The sequence below is a fragment of the Neltuma alba genome, unplaced genomic scaffold, assembly GCF_004799145.2.
Source record: "Neltuma alba isolate B1F8T4 unplaced genomic scaffold, ASM479914v2 tig00012062_pilon, whole genome shotgun sequence".
Taxonomy (NCBI): domain Eukaryota; kingdom Viridiplantae; phylum Streptophyta; class Magnoliopsida; order Fabales; family Fabaceae; genus Neltuma; species Neltuma alba.
This window is the reverse complement of record NW_021636623.1, coordinates 43,430-62,030: the sequence shown is the minus strand read 5'-3', so window position 1 is coordinate 62,030 and position 18,601 is coordinate 43,430. Positions and strand designations below refer to the sequence as shown.

Genomic DNA, 18,601 nt, shown 5'->3' with positions numbered 1-18,601 from the left:
TGTGGATACTAGATAAGTTCGTACATTTATTACGTATTCCTTTAATTCTTAATATACTCCTCCGGTCCTTATTATAGGACCCAATTTGACTTTTTATTTGGTCTTAATTATAAGACCATTTTCTCTCTTATATTTATGCATTTTTTCCAAGATAATCCTTCTAATAATGATAGTTTTAGCCAATATACTTAATTAGCAAGGATATTTTAGGAATAACAACACTTATTTATTATAAATAACCAACTTAACTTACTTCCTTAATCTCCTCAAATAAGTCAATTGGGTCTTATAATTAGGACCGGAGGAGTAAAATCTATTTAATTAATTTTATTAGATTAAACAAGTTAGATAAATTAGTTAATTATAAGAAATATCATATGTTTCTTCTAAAATATCACAATCATCTTTCTTAATATCTTCCCTCCTTCTTCTACTTGATTATGGTTGACAGGTTGACGAAGTATTCATAGGGATAATTTAGAAAAAACTGATAAATATGAGAAATAAATCTTATATTTAGGACCAAAGTTAACTCAGTAATTAGATTCTATATTAAAGACTGGAAGAGTATTGTTTAAATAATAACGATTCATTTGCTAATTAACCATATTTTCGGCAATTCTATCAACAGTTCAGAATGACATTTTTCAAAGAAAAGTGTACTCTCTTGGCCAAAAAAAGAAGAAGAGGGAAATTAAAATTAAAATAAAATAAATTTAAAACATTAAATTAGAAAAAAGTGCATTAATTTAACAACAAACAGATAAAGTAGAGCACGAGTAATGATTTTTTTTTGCCTACTAAAAAAATAATTTAACTAGAAAAGTGCACACCCTTTTGTCTTGATTGTCATTGATGTCTAATATTAAAGATGCATGTGGCCCATTTTCCTTTCTTTCTTTCTTTCTCTTTTTTGTTTTTGAATTTTTTAAGGTTTGCATGGATTGAAACCACTATCTGCAATTTTGCTTTTGCATGATTTTCTCTACCAAAAGCATCCAAATCCCATCATCCACTTATTATTACATTTAAAACAATTATTTAAAATGTACGCAAATCAATACAAAATGGCATAACACTGAAATTTGATTTAAGAATATATTAAGTAAAGCGAAGTTCACACAGCGGTTTAAATGTAATACATATAATATGACCTGCTTACGTAAAATGCATGCATTTAAATTATTGTTATATTTAATTATTGTTGAGAGAGTAATTATAAGAATAATTTAAAAAAGATTAAGAGATAAAACAGATTAAGATATTATATTAAGGACTAAAATCAATTTTTTAATTAATTTTTATATTTAAAACAGGAAAAGTATATATTTATAAGAATTAAAAGCTCCTTTTTTTTGGGCTCAAAAAGTACATTTACATCATTAACACAACGCAAAATTGAAATTCTCCGTTGCCAACGGCGTTGTGTTCTCCCAATTACTTGTGTATGGGCCTTTGTCGTATCTTTGATTCAGGCGGACTAGGAGAGAGGAGAAAGAAGGAAAAATGTTAATAAGTTTAATTTAAAAAATTAGAAGAGTTGGGTTATAAAATTTTGACGAAAAGAAGATGTAAAATAAAATAATAAGAAAAATAATTAAAAGTTTTTAACTCTATTTTTTTATTTTTTTAAATTGAGGTCATTAAAATTTCTTCTTCCATCTCCTTTCCTCTATCTTGCTCATACCAAATGCAACTTTAATTAATTGGCAGTTTCATTTTGCACATAACGTTTCTCTTGGTTAATTTCACATTTCCGAGTTTATTTACTATTCGTTTTTTTTTTTAATATTATCATCGAGTATCCACTATCGAGTGCTTTTTCTGGATTATATTATAAGGTATCGTAACAATCGACTAATTAAATTATTTATTATATATTTTATTTCACATTAAATGAATCATGAATTATAAATTTTTTTAACACAAAACTAAATTCACACTCACAATATATCCACACTTTCCGGCGAACAACAATCATTTTCAGATAAGAGACTTCCCCGTGCACATAACATCCGTACACCAACCATGGGCTCATTAAAATAAAGATGAATCATTAATAGTAAAACGCTTAAGCTGGAAACATATTTCATCATGTGGAATTATTACTATATGTTCCTCTGATCCTTAATATAGAACTAAATTATTAAATTGATTTTGGTTCAAAATATAAGACTTATTTCTTATTTTTATCAATTTTTTCTAAATATAAATATTCTCTCAATCATAATCAAGTAAGAGAGAGAGATGATATTATTAAGAAAGATGATTATGGTGTTTTAGAAAAAGTATGTTATATTTTTTATAATTAACTAACTTACCTAACTTTCTTAATATAATCAAATCAGTTAAATAGATTTTATATTAAAGATCAGACGAGTATATCATTTTTCCTCAATATTAATAATCGCCGGCTGTTGTTCCAAAAATTATTGCTTTTGATTAATATATGACTTCAATGAGACTCTTTTTTTTAAAAAAAAAAATTGAAATCAGCTTTGTGAAATTCAATTAGTAAGTTGCAAGTTTTAGAATTTGATTGTTAATGGTAATATTAGTTGGCAACAAGTAACTTGAGCGAAAAGAAGGGGAGAACAATGATTGAGAACCCTAATTTCTGGCAGAGGTGGAGGAGCATCTTTCCTTTCTGTAATATCATTACTTATCAGTTTGCCTTTTGCCTTTATGGTTACGCCGTTTTAAAAATAAAATTTAATTAATTATTTAATATTTATTCGGGGATGCAGCTTGGGTCGTGTTTCCCGCCATCATTGTGCTGCGCCATCACTTTTGCAAATTTCTTGAGTATTTAAATTTAAAAATGGAAATAGATAGATAACATTGATATTAAGGCCCTGTTTGGATGTCCTTCCAAACTATGGTTTGGAGAAGAAACCAGCTAAACAGGAACAAAAAATGTGAAATTATGGTTTGGGGTCAAACCATGGTTTTGAACCCCAAAACCATGGTTTCGGTAGAAGTGGTTTGAAGTTACTTCTGGCTCAAATTTTCCAGACGTTGGTGTGGGCCCAACAACATATAACAAAGCAGTCTCCATAATTGATGCATCACTCTTCATTCCACACTCGGTTCTTCACTATTTGATCTTATAATTTATAAATATATATACACATATTAATTATTATTAGTTATATTATTTTATATATTATTAATTGTGTTAGTAAAAATTATTTTATTAACAATTTTATTTCTTCAGATAAAAAATATATTATAAAATCTATCCCTTATATAATTATCATATTAATTTATGTCCTTTTTAGTAATTTGCACATGTAAAAAGTACTTCTAGTAACAACTATTCAAACACTCTCACTTCTCAGAATCACTTTTTCATAAAATATATTCTCTCCAAAAACTATTCTCCAAACCATGGTTTGGTTTCATTCAAACACTCCCTAATTTTACTTGACGTGATCGAATGGCCCACGGGCGCAAAAACCCGACAAGCGCCATTGGCTTACGTCTACGTAACTTTTTAATTGTGATATTTAGAATAGTAGTATAATATAAATACTACCTCGGATCCTTAATATAAGACCCCGTTTGACTTTTTGTTTGGTCCTAATTATAAGACCCCAATCCATTTTGTCTCTTATATTTATGTATTTTTTTCCAAAATAGTCATTCTAATAATGATAGTTCTAACCAATACACTTAATTAGCAAGGACATTTTAAGAATAACAACACTTATTTATTACAAATAACTAACTTAACTTACTTCCTTAATCTCCTTAAATAAGTCAACTGGGTCTTATAATTAGAACCGGAGGTAGTACTCCCTCCGTTCCTTATTATAAGAGACAAATAACCGAAGTACGTTGATCAAAAAAACAGTTAAAATTAGTTAAGAACAATTAATGTGTAAAAAGTATAACTTTTTTCCAAAAATGCCCTCATTAATAAGGAGAGAGAGCATGAGAGAGAATAATTAAATTATTAAAAAAAAGAGAAGTGGGAGGGAGAGAGTGTGAGTTAGAGATAATAAATATGGGTAAAATAGTAAATCAACACAAAAAAGTAGAGACAACTTGTAAGTGTCTCTTATATATAGGAACATGCCATAAGCATCAAATGTCTCTTATAATAAGGAACGGAGGGAGTATATGATAAGAATTTTATCTTGATTTAAGTGAAATATGTTTATAGATGATTTTAAAAATATTCTAAATGGGTCCTAAGCCTGAAATTATATTTGAACATTAATTTGCATTATGTGAGGAACTAGTTCCTTATACTAAATCGAAAGTTTGTTACTAGATATAGGTATTCTCTTATTAAAAATAATCATATTTGAAACACTATCGAACACCTAGTATGGACATTTTTTTTAATAGAGATTCGGATCTTAACCCGCTATGTCATAAGTAACTAGCTACTCCTCCGGTCCTAATTATAAGACCCAATTGACTTATTTGAGGAGATTAAGGAAGTAAGTTAAATTGGTTATTTATAATAAATAAGTGTTGTCATTCCTAAAATATCCTTACTAATTAAGTATATTGGCTAAAATTATCATTATTAGAAGGATTATCTTGGAAAAAAATGCATAACTATAAGAGACAAAATGAATTGGGGTCTTATAATTAGGACCAAATAAAAAGTCAAATGGGGTCTTATAATAAGGACCGGAGGAGTATTTCGCTAGAGATCGCTAGACCCAACTCTTTGGTTGCATTATTTACAGCTTGGTTAGAGATTGATGAACTAATATCATGATCGGCTGTAACATTTGTTCGTACAAAAAAAAAAAAAGGCTACAATGCTTCGCCGAATTAAAATATGGGCCGAATTGTTGTGTTATAGATTTCTTTTGGGCTTCTTAGCCCCATAGTTATGCCCAAAAATGCCCGAACCAGGCACCGTTACCCTCTTCTTCCCCAGGTAGCCAATCTATTACCAACTTAACGATTTGACTTTCAAAATCAATGATATTTTTTGGGCCAAATTTGATTAAATGATAAAGACCTTGCGATATAATCCGTTGACAGTATTTTTTGTCGCAATAAAATAAATGGTTAACTTTTGACCACACAAAAAAAAATGATCAAGGGTTCAATTTCTAATCTTTGTACATGGATGTATCCGTAAAAACTTTTGCTTTGGAAAAGAAAAGCTTTTTTGGGACAAAAGGCTCATTTTCACCGACGGATTTTAGAACGACTAGCATGAAAAATAGATTAAGAAATAAAAGCAACACTAATTATCCAATTAGCAAATTTGACTCCAAAAAAGTTTTCAATTAGGGTTTTTATGACAGGCTTTACGTTTTTATTAGAAGAACTAATTAATTAATTTAAGTATATTAATAATATTTGTTAAATTAGTTATTTATAATAAATATAAATTAATTTTTTAAAATATCTTTTTAATCATAATTACCTTTGAATGAAAACTTCCTTAACATGTGTAATCAATAGGGTTACTTTTAAAAATTAATTACAAATTTAGGAGACAAAATGGATTGTGTATCATATTTAGGACCAAATACAATTTCTGACTAACTCTTGTATTAATGACTGAATGTAGTATATATTATTTACTCATATTAAAATTCAATTGCAATTTTAAAATATTACATGTCAAATACAACGAAATACTATTTTTTTATTTAAATAGTAGGCGAGGATATTTTGTAGGCAAAAACCAAAAAAAGTTAAAGATATTATGTGTTTTTGTCCTTTTGAACTTTTTTTTCCCCCACAGACACGCGTGCGTTATATATTTTGCTTTTCAAAAAAGATCAGGGCGGCAGGATTGAATTAAATTAAATAATGAGAAAAATATGAGGTGACGAAAGAAACAAAGCGGTGGCCAAAAAAAAAAAAAAACAGAGAAGCAGAAGCGAAGCTCTCTTACTTGAGCAACAAGCCAGGCTGACTTCATAATCACAACCTTGTTGGCTTTGGCCCGGGTCCTCCTCCATCGTCGTTTCTAGATGACAGCGATTCCATTTTTAATTTTCTAATCATAAATCTCCCAATACTTTTTATTTTGACCACATTAAATCTCAATACCTATGCTCTGCACTTATGCCTTTTTATTTATTTCCCTAAAATATATAGCCGCTTCAAATATTAATATCCTTACCCTTTTTAATTTTTCTCCCTAATTTGAAAAATACATAGCTAGATTTTTTTTAATCATTTATATAAAAATTAACCATTCACAAATAACAACTAACAAATGTGTTTGTCAAGCGTGTCGCTTCCCTGAAAGGAAATAACTAATGATATAATAATCTTTGAAACTCGAAGCAAAACTAGTGGTGGAATTGATTCCAACGAGATCCTTGTGGGTGTCACGTGTGAGTCATGAGGAGCTGACACGTGTACAGAAGAAAAAGGACCTCTAATAAATTACAAAAACGAAAGTTCAAAGAGGAGGTCAGTGATCTCAGGGCTCACCTCACAGCCGCGTTCCCAACTTGCTTGGAGAAACCCTCGCATTTTCGACGGCGGACACACCCGCCGTACAAACCCCTCACCTTCTTCTTCTCTTTCTTCCCCCCTTCTCTCACTACTATCTCCGCCAGCTCCTCTACATTCCCAGAAACCTACTGATCACCCATTGAGGTAACTCTCAATTCTGTTCTTGTTTACAGGTCATTTTTTCCTCTTGCAGCTGCATTGCTTTTGTGGGTTACCCGAGCGTTCGTTGGTTATTTTGCTGTTAAAAAGACGACTCAAGTCATACGAGACTCTGTAGCAATTCTATGATATTTCTGTAATTTAGGCGGTCCAGACAGTAACTACAAAATAATTACATGATTGATGGGTCGTGTTTCTCATGATTTTTCATGCCTTTTTTGTTTTTAATTCAAGCCGGTATCTTTTTCGGTTTTTCCTTCTGTTTTTATTTTTGGTCTCTTGTTTCTTATGATAAAATTTTTGGACCAGGCATAATAGTCTGTTGATATCGTGGATAAGTTGTATCTGTAGGACCCTTTTTTTTTTTTTCCCAAAATCGTGACTAAAGCGGATAAAAGGGACCCTGCAGGGGAGAGGACAATCAGGAGATATGAAGAATTGAGACATTAGTTGTGACGCTTTAAGTTTATTTAGCATTGGGTTTGAATCAGTGGAACCTACAGTCAAGGAGCTATTCCCTTACAATTGCTATTAAATAACTGGCTCACGTCTGAAGTGGTTATATGTTATAGCCATTACCATATAGGGTTTCTCCTCCGTTGTTACTCGTCTTTCTGGATGAATATCGGACTGTGAGACAATTGTCATAAAAGCTGTTCATTATTTTATTGTATTTAGGGCATGATTAGATGGAGTGAAAATGAGCATGTTGAAAAACGGAGAGGTCAAATATGGACATTGTTTAAATTCTTTATCTTCACTTCGAACAAACACATCCTCAGGCTTGCCATTTTAATTAAATTTTCAACTTAAATGGCAGCTGATTTTCTTTGTACAGTAGGTGTAAATATAATTTACACATTGTAACCAGTTCTCAGGTGGTGTAGGTGCCTGGATTCTGTACTTCATCATTATATACAAATACAACTGTCTAAAGGAAGTCATTATAGCATAAAAATTCAGATTCAAAGTTTTAGTAGTAGGCAAGTGGCACTTGAAATGGTTGATATGTTGCTTGCTTGCTGCCATTTATGGTAATTTTGCCTCTTTCTGCTTATTCTGTACCCGTTGGCTTGCTGCATCCATTTTCAGTTTGTTTCATAGTTAGGAGCTATTCAGCTTTATTTGCAGATATGATACGGGCAAAGCAGATCAGTACCCTTTCAAGTGGTGCTAGGAGTTTTCTTATAGGAGGTTCCCGCTGCAATGCTGCTGATGGAAGTACCAGCACTTGTTCAGAGGATGAAACATTTGTGTCCAGAAGAGAGCAGACAAAAAATGAAGTTTTACTTGCACAGAAGCCATCTGCCTTAGCGACCCAAACAGCATCTGGAGTAGGAAGAACCTTGGTTTCAGGAGACTCTGTGAACGGACTTGTTTCTCGTAGTGTTGAGGGTGTCTATCAATCAGGTTGCGCACCAAAAACTGTGTCCACTCCGAGTCCATCACAAAAATCAGATTCTGTAACATATGCTTGTGTTGCTGATGATGCTCAAACGCATGCTGCACACACATCTCCTTTTAATGCTGACCAGGTTTTTAGGGCGGGCATTGCGGCTGTCAACTTTCTTTCTGATATCGCTAATTATAAGCTTCCTTTATTGGATGGGAATCATGGGACAGGAATATTAAACTACTCCAAAAACTGTATGGTTGATACCACCAAGAGCCTACCCAGTATCAGATCCTCGAATGGGAAACACATTAAAAAGGAGGCTTTTGCTAATGTTCATCCGAAGCCTTCTGTTTCTTCTGATGTTGGATCGAACCGTACAAGTAATTATCATGGTACAAAGGGACATGGTGATAAATCAAATTTATCTAAAGGCATAAAGCATTTTCCTTCAGGAACACGTAAGGCAGTGGTCACTTCAAAACCTGCTGTATATAGCCATGTCCAAGGAGATGTATCACAGAGAACAAGAACCCTTCCAAACCGACTTGTGAAAAATTCTGTTTCCAACATGCAAACTTCAGATCCACAGTTTGTGCGATCAATTAGCAAGGGTTTAAACAAACACCCTGAGAATTGGAGAACACCTACAGGAATTCCTCAAACAAGTCAGCATTTTTCAAACACAGGGCGTGTTGTAGAAGTGGTTTTAGATGTACTGCAGAAGCTAAAGTGGAGTCCTGCTGCAGAGAAGGCTCTTTATAACCTAAATTGTTCATTGGATGCATATCAGGCTAACCAGATCATGAAGCAACTTCAAGACTACTCTGTTGCTCTTGGCTTTTTTTATTGGTTAAAGCGACAACCAGGGTTCAAGCATGATGATCATACTTATACCACTATGGTTGGCATCCTGGGCCGTGCCAGACAGTTTGGCACGATAAACAAATTACTAGAACAGATGGTCAGCGAAGGATGCAAGCCCAATGTTGTAACTTATAATCGAATGATACACAACTATGGCCGTGCAAACTGCCTGAAGGAAGCACTCAATGTGTTCAATCAAATGCAGGAGGAGAAATGTGAACCTGACCGCGTCACTTACTGCACACTTATTGATATCCATGCAAAAGCGGGATATCTTGAAATTGCCATGGCCATGTATGAAAGGATGCAACAAGCTGGTCTTTCACCTGACACCTTTACCTATAGTGTCATGATTAATTGCCTTGGAAAATCTGGCAATTTAACAGCTGCCCACAGGCTATTTTGTGAGATGGTTAATCAGGGCTGTATTCCTAATCTGGTAACCTACAATATAATGATTGCTTTGCAAGCTAAAGCTAGGAACTATCAGATAGCATTACAATTATTTCGTGACATGAAAAATGCTGGATATGAACCTGATAAAGTGACTTACAGCATAGTCATGGAGGCGCTTGGCCACTGTGGGTATCTGGAGGAAGCTGAAGCGATTTTTGCTGAGATGAAATGGAAAAATTGGGTGCCAGATGAACCTGTTTATGGTCTTTTAGTAGACTTGTGGGGAAAGGCTGGTAATGTTGAGAAGGCTTGGGCATGGTATCAAGAGATGGTAAATGCAGGTTTGCAGCCAAATGTACCAACTTGCAATTCCCTTCTCAGTGCATTCCTTAGGGTGCATCGGTTGCCAGATGCATATAATCTTCTGCAGAGCATGGTTGCTCGAGGCCTACGGCCCTCGTTGCAGACTTATACCTTGCTTCTCAGTTGTTGTACAGAAGCACGTTCATCATACGATATGGGGTTTTGTTGTGAGCTTTTGGCAGTTACCGGCCATCCTGCACATTCATTTTTACTGTCTATGCCAGCAGCAGGACCTGATGGTCAAAACGTGCGGGATCATGCAGGCAAATTCTTAGATCTGATGCATGCTGAGGATAGAGAGAGCAAAAGGGGACTTGTAGATGCAGTGGTGAATTTTCTTCACAAGTCTGGGCTTAAAGAGGAGGCTGGTTCCATTTGGGAGGTGGCTTCGCAGAAGAATGTGTACCCAGATGCTGTCAAGGAGAAAAGTTCTTGCTACTGGCTTATAAATCTCCATGTTATGTCTGATGGAACTGCTGTGACAGCATTGTCTAGGATACTTGCTTCGATTCGGCGAAAGATGCTGACATATGGGACTAGTCCTAACCGGATTGACATTGTCACCGGATGGGGTCGCAGGAGCCGAGTCACCGGTTCTTCTCTTGTGAGGCAGGCGGTGCAAGAACTATTACATGTGTTTAGTTTTCCATTCTTTATTGAAAAAGGCAATTCAGGGTGTTTTGTGGGTTGTGGGGAGCCTCTTAGTAAATGGTTGGTCCATTCTTATGTGGAAAGGATGCACTTGCTGTAGTATCTGTTCTAGAAATTGAGCCATTATCTTAAGCTTGTAGATTTTTTTTTTTTTGGGGAGAGTGAGCATGGAGTTAGTCTTGCATTTATCTAAGTTAAGCTCTTCCGTAAAGTTCACGTACGACGTATGCCTATATGATTTGCGAAGCATATAGAAGAACCTATAAGAATCAAGAGCCAATAAGCATATTGCAGAAGAGGAAAGAAGAGGTGCGGAATGTAGAAAATAAGTGGCAAATTTTTCTCCAAGTCTTTTTCTCCAAATATGCCCCCAATAGGTTCTTAATCCCAATTTTCCCATTTGAAGAACTAAAGATGTTTTTTAGAAATTTTTTGGGATATGTACATTATTTATAACAATTTTTTCTATTGAATAGTAGGGACTAGACTAATATAATTGAGGTAATTTGGTTAAAGAGGCTGTTTTGCCGGCTTATGAATTTTGGATAGTTAAAAACAAATCTTTTTTTTTTTTTGGTGCAACCCAAAAGAAATGGTTCTTTTGTGCCTGATTTTAGAAATATTTCAATATAATATTTTCATGAGGTGGCAAATTCTCGTTTGTTTAGAGAGTTGAGACGATGTAATTTGTATACGGTGTCCGCAACAAAAGCGTGCGTTATATTTTTGCGTGGGTATCAAATGCAAGGAATTTTGTTTTTGATGAGAGGAATTTAAATTTATATGATAAAAATTTCAATTTAAAATTGCGTTTTATAAATTTTGTAGTGTAGTTTTGGGCTTGGGCCCCGTTCCTCTACCCAAGCAAAATAGCATGGCTGAATATAGAGGAAATGCAAAGCCCCCAAAAAAAAAAAGATTATAGAGGAAACGCGGTGATTATGTTTGTTTTGCTACAGTAAAGCATGAAAATTATCCTTTTTTTTTTTTATAACAGAAGAGGCGTTATGAAAATTTATTCTGTTTATATATTTTTTTAAAGAAAAATGGTATTAGAATGGGAAAGAATAAAAAAAAAAATCAAATCTTTATTTAAAAATAAAATAAATAACCGATAATAGTAACACATGCTTGTGGCCCCCCCAAAAAAAAAACAGCATAATTCATTTTACATATCTAGGCATGTTATTTATCCGATTTTTTATTATCAAATATCAAACATATTACCCAAAAAAAAAATCAAACATATTAAAAGTGATAATTATCTTCTTTTTTTCTTGGATACGGTTATTGCTTGTATTGTGATACCTCTCATTATCTTCATTGTTTCTGTGAAAATTTCATCGAAGAGTAATCTATAAATACATGTCTTGACCTGGTAAATATTTTAGCCCCATGTTATCTGAATTTTTTATAATAATAATAATTAAAAAACTTGACTGTCCCTTTCAGGGAGAAAACGGGCCCAAATTTGTCAATGTTGTAGATTATTGGATAATCTATGAGTGAACATGACAGTTTCGTCTTTCATTTGCAATTCAGAAGACAAGTAGCACACGATAACCACGAAGCATAGGTTTTAATAGAAGGTATACTTGATATTATGATATATTACTTTTGGTCCTAATTATAAGAGTTGGTTGACTAATTTGAGGAGATTAAAGAAAAATTAAATTAGTTATTTGTAATAAATATATGTTGTCTTTCCTAGAATATCTTTACCAATGAAATGTATTAGTTATAACTACCATTGTTAGGAGGATTATCTTGGAAAAAATATATAAATATGAGAAACAAAATGGATTGAAATCTTATATTAAGGACCAGAGGTAGTACTATATATACTACCTCTGGTCCTAATTATAAGAACTAGTTGACTAATTTGAGGATATTAAAAAAGTAAGTTGAGTTAGTTATTTGTCCTAAATAAGTGTTATCTTTCCTAAAATATCCTTGCTAATTAATAGTATTAGCTAGAACTACTATTGTTAGAAGGACCACTTTAAAAAAATGTATAAATATGAGAGACAAAATAGATTAGGGTCTCATATTTAGGATTAGGATAAAAGTCAAATAAGGTATTATATTAATGACCGGAGGTAGTATATACACTACATCTTGTTTTAGTGTAAGCTTAATTAACTAATTTGAAAAAAGATTAAGAAAATTACAAAATTACTTTAAAATTTTTATATGTATTTTTTTTATTCAAATTAATTTGCTTCACGTATAAATTGTTATATAATCTAATAATTCACGTAAGTATTTTAGAAAGATAATGTAATATATACTATAATTAAGTAATTTAATAGTTTTTTTATTCTCCTAAAATAAATTAACTGAGTGTTATACTAAATATATGAAGTAATATATTGTAACTGATTTGGTCTACATCCATGCATATGCTTGCTGTTGTTGTAAAGACAAAAAGTTGATATATTTGTAAATACTTGATCTCTCCTTTTGTTCCAACTATAGAAACTTCTTAAGGTCTTTGATTTATCCCAAAAACATAGAAATGCTTCTGTTTCTCTCAAATGCATTTCCTTGGCATCTAATGTGGAAGCACCTGCAAATAAGGTACAAGTATTTGATCCATTGCTGATTCTGTAGCCTAAGAAACAACGAAACAAACCCAATCCATGAACCAAACACAGATTATTCCATGTGGAAGAAACAGGATTTATTTGTATACTACTGTGTGTGTTCTCCCATCATTATATTATATTATAGTACTACCTCCAGTCCTAATGATAAGATCCAATTGACTAATTTGAGGAGATTAAAGAAGTAAGTTGAGTTAGTTAGTTGTCCTAAATAAGTGTTGTCTTTCCTAAAATATCCTTACTAATCAAGTGTATTGACTAGAACTATAATTGTTAGAAGAGCTACTTTGGAAAAAAATGTATAAATATGAGAGACAAAGTGGATTGGGGTCTTATATTTAGGACCAAAATAAAAGTCAAATAAGGTCTTATATTAAGAACCGGAGGTAGTATCACCAATTCTTAATATAAAAACTAATTTAATGTTTAATTTAATTATAAATGTAAGACTTCAATTTACTTTATCTATTATATATATTTTTAAAGATAGTTTTTATAGTAGTTGTACATGTTAAATATTTCATCAAATGATAGTTCTAGCTAATACACAAAACTAACAAGAGTATTTTAGGAAAGACAACACATATTTATTACAAATAACTAATTTAAATAATTTTTTAATCTACTTAAATTAATTGACTAGATTTTATATTGAGAAAATGAGGTAGTCCTTGGTTAAAAAGGAAAAAGAAAAAAAAAACTAATACTTCAAAACGATGTGGGTTAAGGTGTAATTTTAACTCCAATCTTACTTTTTAGATGCAATTTTGCCCATAATTTTTTTAGTAATGCAATTTTGACTTTGATCTCTTTCTTTTGATGCCATTTTACCTCCTGAGGGGCAAAATTACACCTAAAGATCAGAGGCAAAATTGCATCCGAAAAAAAAAAGATTAGGAATAAAATTACATTTGAGAAATAAGATCAAAAGCAGAATTGTACTATTAAAAGATTAGGAGCAAAATTAGACATGAGAAATAAGGTACATTTTAACCCAAACGATGTTGCCATGTTTTGCACCAAAGGAAGGAACAGGCAGCAACATTACGTGTCAAAAATTTGAAAAGCAATGTGACAAAACCACGTTGCACAAAAAGAGGCCACAGTATACAGCAACCGTGAAAAGGACTATCACACATTCTCAACACATAAAGAACCAACCCCCAAGCATTTCGCTCTCTCTCTTCTTTCTGGTCTTTTACTCAGTCTTTCCCTTACCCAGCAGATCCGCATATTAACATCAGCTCCCTCTTTTCACATCAAAATGCTTCCTTTCTCACTCCCTTCAATCCCTTTCCTCCCTCTTCATCCTCTCTTTCCCAAATATCTGCCTTCATCATTCTTTGGCTGCTTCATCAATCCGCGGGATTCATTGAGAATTATTTGAATGTGGTGGAAATATGACCCTTAAGGGTGGCACAACCCAGGCTTGTGCAGCTTGTAAATTCCAGAGAAGAAAGTGCACATCTGAATGTCTTCTTGCCCCATATTTCCCAGCAGATCAACCCAAGATGTTTCAGAATGTGCACAAGCTATTTGGAGTGAGCAATATTAAAAAGATGTTAAAGAAATTGGATCCTGCCCGGAAGAAAATAGCCATGGATTCCATCATTTTCCAAGCAAATATAAGGGACAAGTACCCTGTTCATGGTTGCTGGGAGGAAATTTGCAGGCTCCGTTACCAGATATGGCGGATGGAAGAGGAGCTTCATGCTGTTCATCAGCAGCTTGAGATTTGCAGGCAGCATTACCAGCAACATCTTGATCATCATCTTCCTGAGGATCATGTGGCTTCTCAACTAGAGTTGGGCATGACACCCTGTTCTAATGGCCTCCAACTGCTTGATCACATGCTTCAACCACAAGATTACAACAATATAGTGGCTGCATCTTTGCCTATCTCTCAGCAGCAGCAACATTCTTTCTCAAATAGCAATAATGAGGCTTATAATAATTCCCTTTACATTGATCACAAGGATAGCGTCCCCAGTCATTTGTGGGTTGAGCAACCATATGGTGATAACAGTAGTAGTTCCATGGCAATGCAGTCTCAATTGGATGCCTCACAGCAGCCACTAGTCATTCAAGAAGGAGAAGTTGTTGAAGATTATGATGAGATGCATCCATTTTTTGATACTATTGATGATAGACAATCATACGTTTATTCTCAGGAGGCTTATGAGTCAAGGTACACATATGTTGATAACCTTCTTTTTACATCAGAGACTAATGTCAGTCTTTTGCATATTGGGATTGTAAAAATCTGAAACAAATTAATGATCACATTTGATTCTGTGCATATCTGCCTGCAGTTCTGAAGAATCGTTGAAAGATACGCCAAAGTGCACGGAACATGTTGCTGAGAATGAATTGAAGAATGCTGCTGCATGCTTTAGTCTTACCAGTGTCAGCTGATCAATTAATGAGGCAACCGTCCCCAACCCAATTCTTTCCCCAGGATAAATAGAAATACAAATATTGATCTTTTTGTTTATTGTTGAGTTTTTAATTTTAAACCTTTCACTTGTCAGTTTTTAAAGTAAGAAAATCTATCCATCGTCCATCACAATGCGAGGGCATGTTCCATACATAAATATAACAGCAATTTGATGTTCATGGGACAACGTACTTTGGCCTCAAAATTCAATAAATCTGTTTGGTGTCTGATTCTGATATGTTTTTGTGACTAAATGCAGATAGTTTACACAAATCAATCTATTGAATTTAAGATCATTTCAAGTGTTATGACTGATAACAGGTTACAGGAAGAAAATAAATCATTTGAGAAGAAATGTGCTTGCTCAGAAAGAAAGAGGAAGTGGGGGACTTGATCTAGCAGAAGGTTTGAAACATTTCTTGAGAACCCCTTATATTCCTCAAAACTATCCCACCAGGTATACTAAAATTAGCGTTTGATAATTTGCCTATCTAAATGCAAACATTTATATAATGTCTCTAAGATTTCATGACTAAATTTTCACAGGTTGTTTTACCAGCTCATGATCCTAAATATAAGACTAAGTGCCAACCCAAGTGCATTATCTGCTTTAGAAAATATATATTCTATTGATTTTGCATGCTGATGATGGATAGATATGTCTGTGTATATATACTCCTTCTGATTTTGTTCATAAAACCCTAACTTTTGGTGCTTAATACAAGATTCCTTACAAATTTTACTTAAACATTTGTGACTCAATTCAAAAAATGCCCTTGTTTATTCATTTCCACTCCCTCTACTTCCATGAACTATGCTAAATAACTTTAAAGGATAATTTTGAAAATTTTAAAAAATTATGTTTAACTAATTCTGACAATTTTCATTAATGTCACGAAAGTAACTGGGTATAATTATTCTAAATATAAGAACTCCATAGATAATTCATGAAGATTAAAAAATTAATTTAGTTATTTGTAAACTATGTGTGTTAGTTGGCCGATTTTGCTAGGGTATTTTCTTTAATAATTTGTATTGTAAATTTTCCTTTTGATATATATATATATCTTGATTTGCGTAATTAACAAGGATAGTTTACAAAAATTATGCATTTGAGAGACAGATTAATATTTTATATATATTATCAAAACAAATTTCAAGAAATTGAGACGTCTTTTACTTTCCCTATGAAACATCCGGTTTTCATTTTTGAGACCTCACCGATTTTCACTAATTTCGTCTTGATAAAGAAGACGTACTTCCTCCTGTTCATAAAAAGTCTCACTCTTAAATATGTTTCAGAATAAGTGCAGTTTTATAATTGAATTTTTGCAAAATCTCTCATTAAAAAGTTTATTGACGCTCCGTGAAATCGATTTAAGGACCCAAATCCATTGCAGAAATAAAGTTTGACTTAAAATGGGAATTTGTTTTTTCAATAAAACTGTAAACTTGCCCGTGGTGAAATAAGATTGGAAAAAAATGAAATTTTTTCATGAAAAGTTGCACTTATGCTGTGAAAAAAAAGGATAACCCAATGCTGTGTATGACTTGATAAACCATTTTTTTCTTGAAATTGTAATTGCATATTTTGAAATTTATGTGTAAAATAGAGTTTTTACTAATAATGTTACAATTTTGTCCTAAAAACTCGTTAAATGCGAACACAAAAATAGTTACGTATCATGCTGGAAGCCTTTTTTTTTTTTTTTGCACACCTTGAAATTTGCTTGCACACGTTGCACCAGCGAGGGAACATGGAAGATACTTGCACATCACTAAAGCTTTCTACAAAAAAAAAAAAAAACGAACTTGTAAAATTAGTTAACAAAAATTCAATTTTTTATGTTCCTCTGTATTTAGTTTTCTTACTTAAGATTCTTAATACTGTTGTTAATTTGCTGAGGAAAAATAGCGGAAGGATTTGGGTCGAGTCTGCTGAAAAAATTGTAGGGAAACAACTGTTCTGAATTGGTGGGTCTTTATAAGAATTGGTAAAGACCCAACTTTTTGAGAGTTGAGACGTCTAATGAACCAAGTCTTGGAATTTATTTATTTTTTTCGCTAACTTTTTTTTTTTGGGGGCCAACCTTGGAATGTATTTACTACTTTCTAAAATTCTAAAAACTCTTAAAGGCAACATGTTTTTAACCCAGAAAACAAAAAGCAGCATGTTTGGTTTCTCAGCGAAAAATGTTACAAACGGGCGTTTACAAGCCCACATGTAGAGGCAACAAGGCCCGCTGCTTATCCATTTCGCAGCCACCCGGTGATCTGAACGTTCCATTGTGAAAGTTTTACCAACCAAGAGTGTGTTTGAGACAGCAGTGACAGAAGTAATTTTTTTCAATTTGACTTTTACAGAAGTCAGATTGAGTAAAAACAGTTTCTTTGAGCCTATTGCATAAGTTCGTTTCAGTGACAGAAGTCAAATGCACAAAACGTGGATCCAAACATTTTTTCAACCTCCCTGTTACTTCTCCAGTTGGGATGCACGTTTGGGCCTCCAAACGTGATCCCAAACACTCCTTAAGTTGAATTTAGTGAAAAAAAGTTAGTTCTCGTGATATGACAAATCAACATTTAAATTCTTGACATGCTTGCATTTAATGTCTAACGGTGCATTAGACATGACAGAGTTCTCATGAAAGTTTATAGAATGAAGATGCAAACATATGCAAAGATTTATTGTCTTTTAATTTTGTGCAAAATAATGAAAACATGTCTACTTAATTAGATTAATCCTATTATCAACAGAGTTGAGTCTATAAGAAGGAATTAATATCTTATGACATGACGAGCCAACATTCAAATCTTTTGTTAGAAAAAGTATCTATATTTAATGTCCACAATACTTTGAATATGATTGACTCCAATATGAAAATGTATGTGCTTAGGAAGAAAAAAAGATTAATTTAATTTGTGACAAATAGGATTGTCAACAATAAAAAGATATCTATGCTTTAGAAAAAAAAAATTGGGACAAATATACATGTGCATTGCTAGTATATATGGAGAAGAAATAATGAGGGGGGCAAAATAAGTGAAGATGGGTCAGGAGGAAGGGGCAGGTAGAAAATAATAACAAGAACAAATAATGGAGGGCATAGATGCGATGGTGGACGCCGGGAAAAGATGGGCGAGACTGAGAGTGAGAGAGAATAATTGTTGAGGCAGAAATGAATGAATGTCTGATTGAGATTCTGATGTCACGTGAATGCCTCCAAATCCTTTCTTACAATTTTGTTGTTGTTGCTGCTGCCGCCGCCTAGTTTCCAT

At 33.1% G+C, this 18,601-nt stretch overlaps 2 protein-coding genes across 6 annotated transcripts; both read left to right on the top strand.

The window, feature by feature from the left end:
- Positions 1–6,426: 6,426 nt before the first annotated feature.
- On the top strand, positions 6,427–10,463 carry LOC114721724 (pentatricopeptide repeat-containing protein At1g74750-like). Of its 5 annotated transcripts, none has more exons than XM_028907571.1 (2): positions 6,427–6,594; positions 7,729–10,463. In XM_028907571.1, the coding sequence occupies exon 2, from the start codon at positions 7,743–7,745 to the stop codon at positions 10,377–10,379; it is 2,637 nt and encodes an 878-aa protein (XP_028763404.1). In that variant the 5' UTR covers positions 6,427–6,594; positions 7,729–7,742; the 3' UTR covers positions 10,380–10,463. The 5 variants fall into 5 exon arrangements, with proteins under 5 accessions (XP_028763404.1, XP_028763402.1, XP_028763406.1 ...); XM_028907569.1 differs by having other exon boundaries at positions 6,428–6,594; positions 7,741–10,463; XM_028907573.1 differs by lacking the exon at positions 6,427–6,594 and adding an exon at positions 7,369–7,643.
- A 3,822-nt stretch (positions 10,464–14,285) lies between these two features.
- On the top strand, positions 14,286–15,300 carry LOC114721713 (LOB domain-containing protein 27-like). Its single transcript, XM_028907559.1, has 2 exons — positions 14,286–15,073; positions 15,198–15,300. Exons 1-2 carry the CDS (start codon positions 14,286–14,288, stop codon positions 15,298–15,300), a joined length of 891 nt encoding a protein of 296 aa, XP_028763392.1.
- Positions 15,301–18,601: the final 3,301 nt, after the last annotated feature.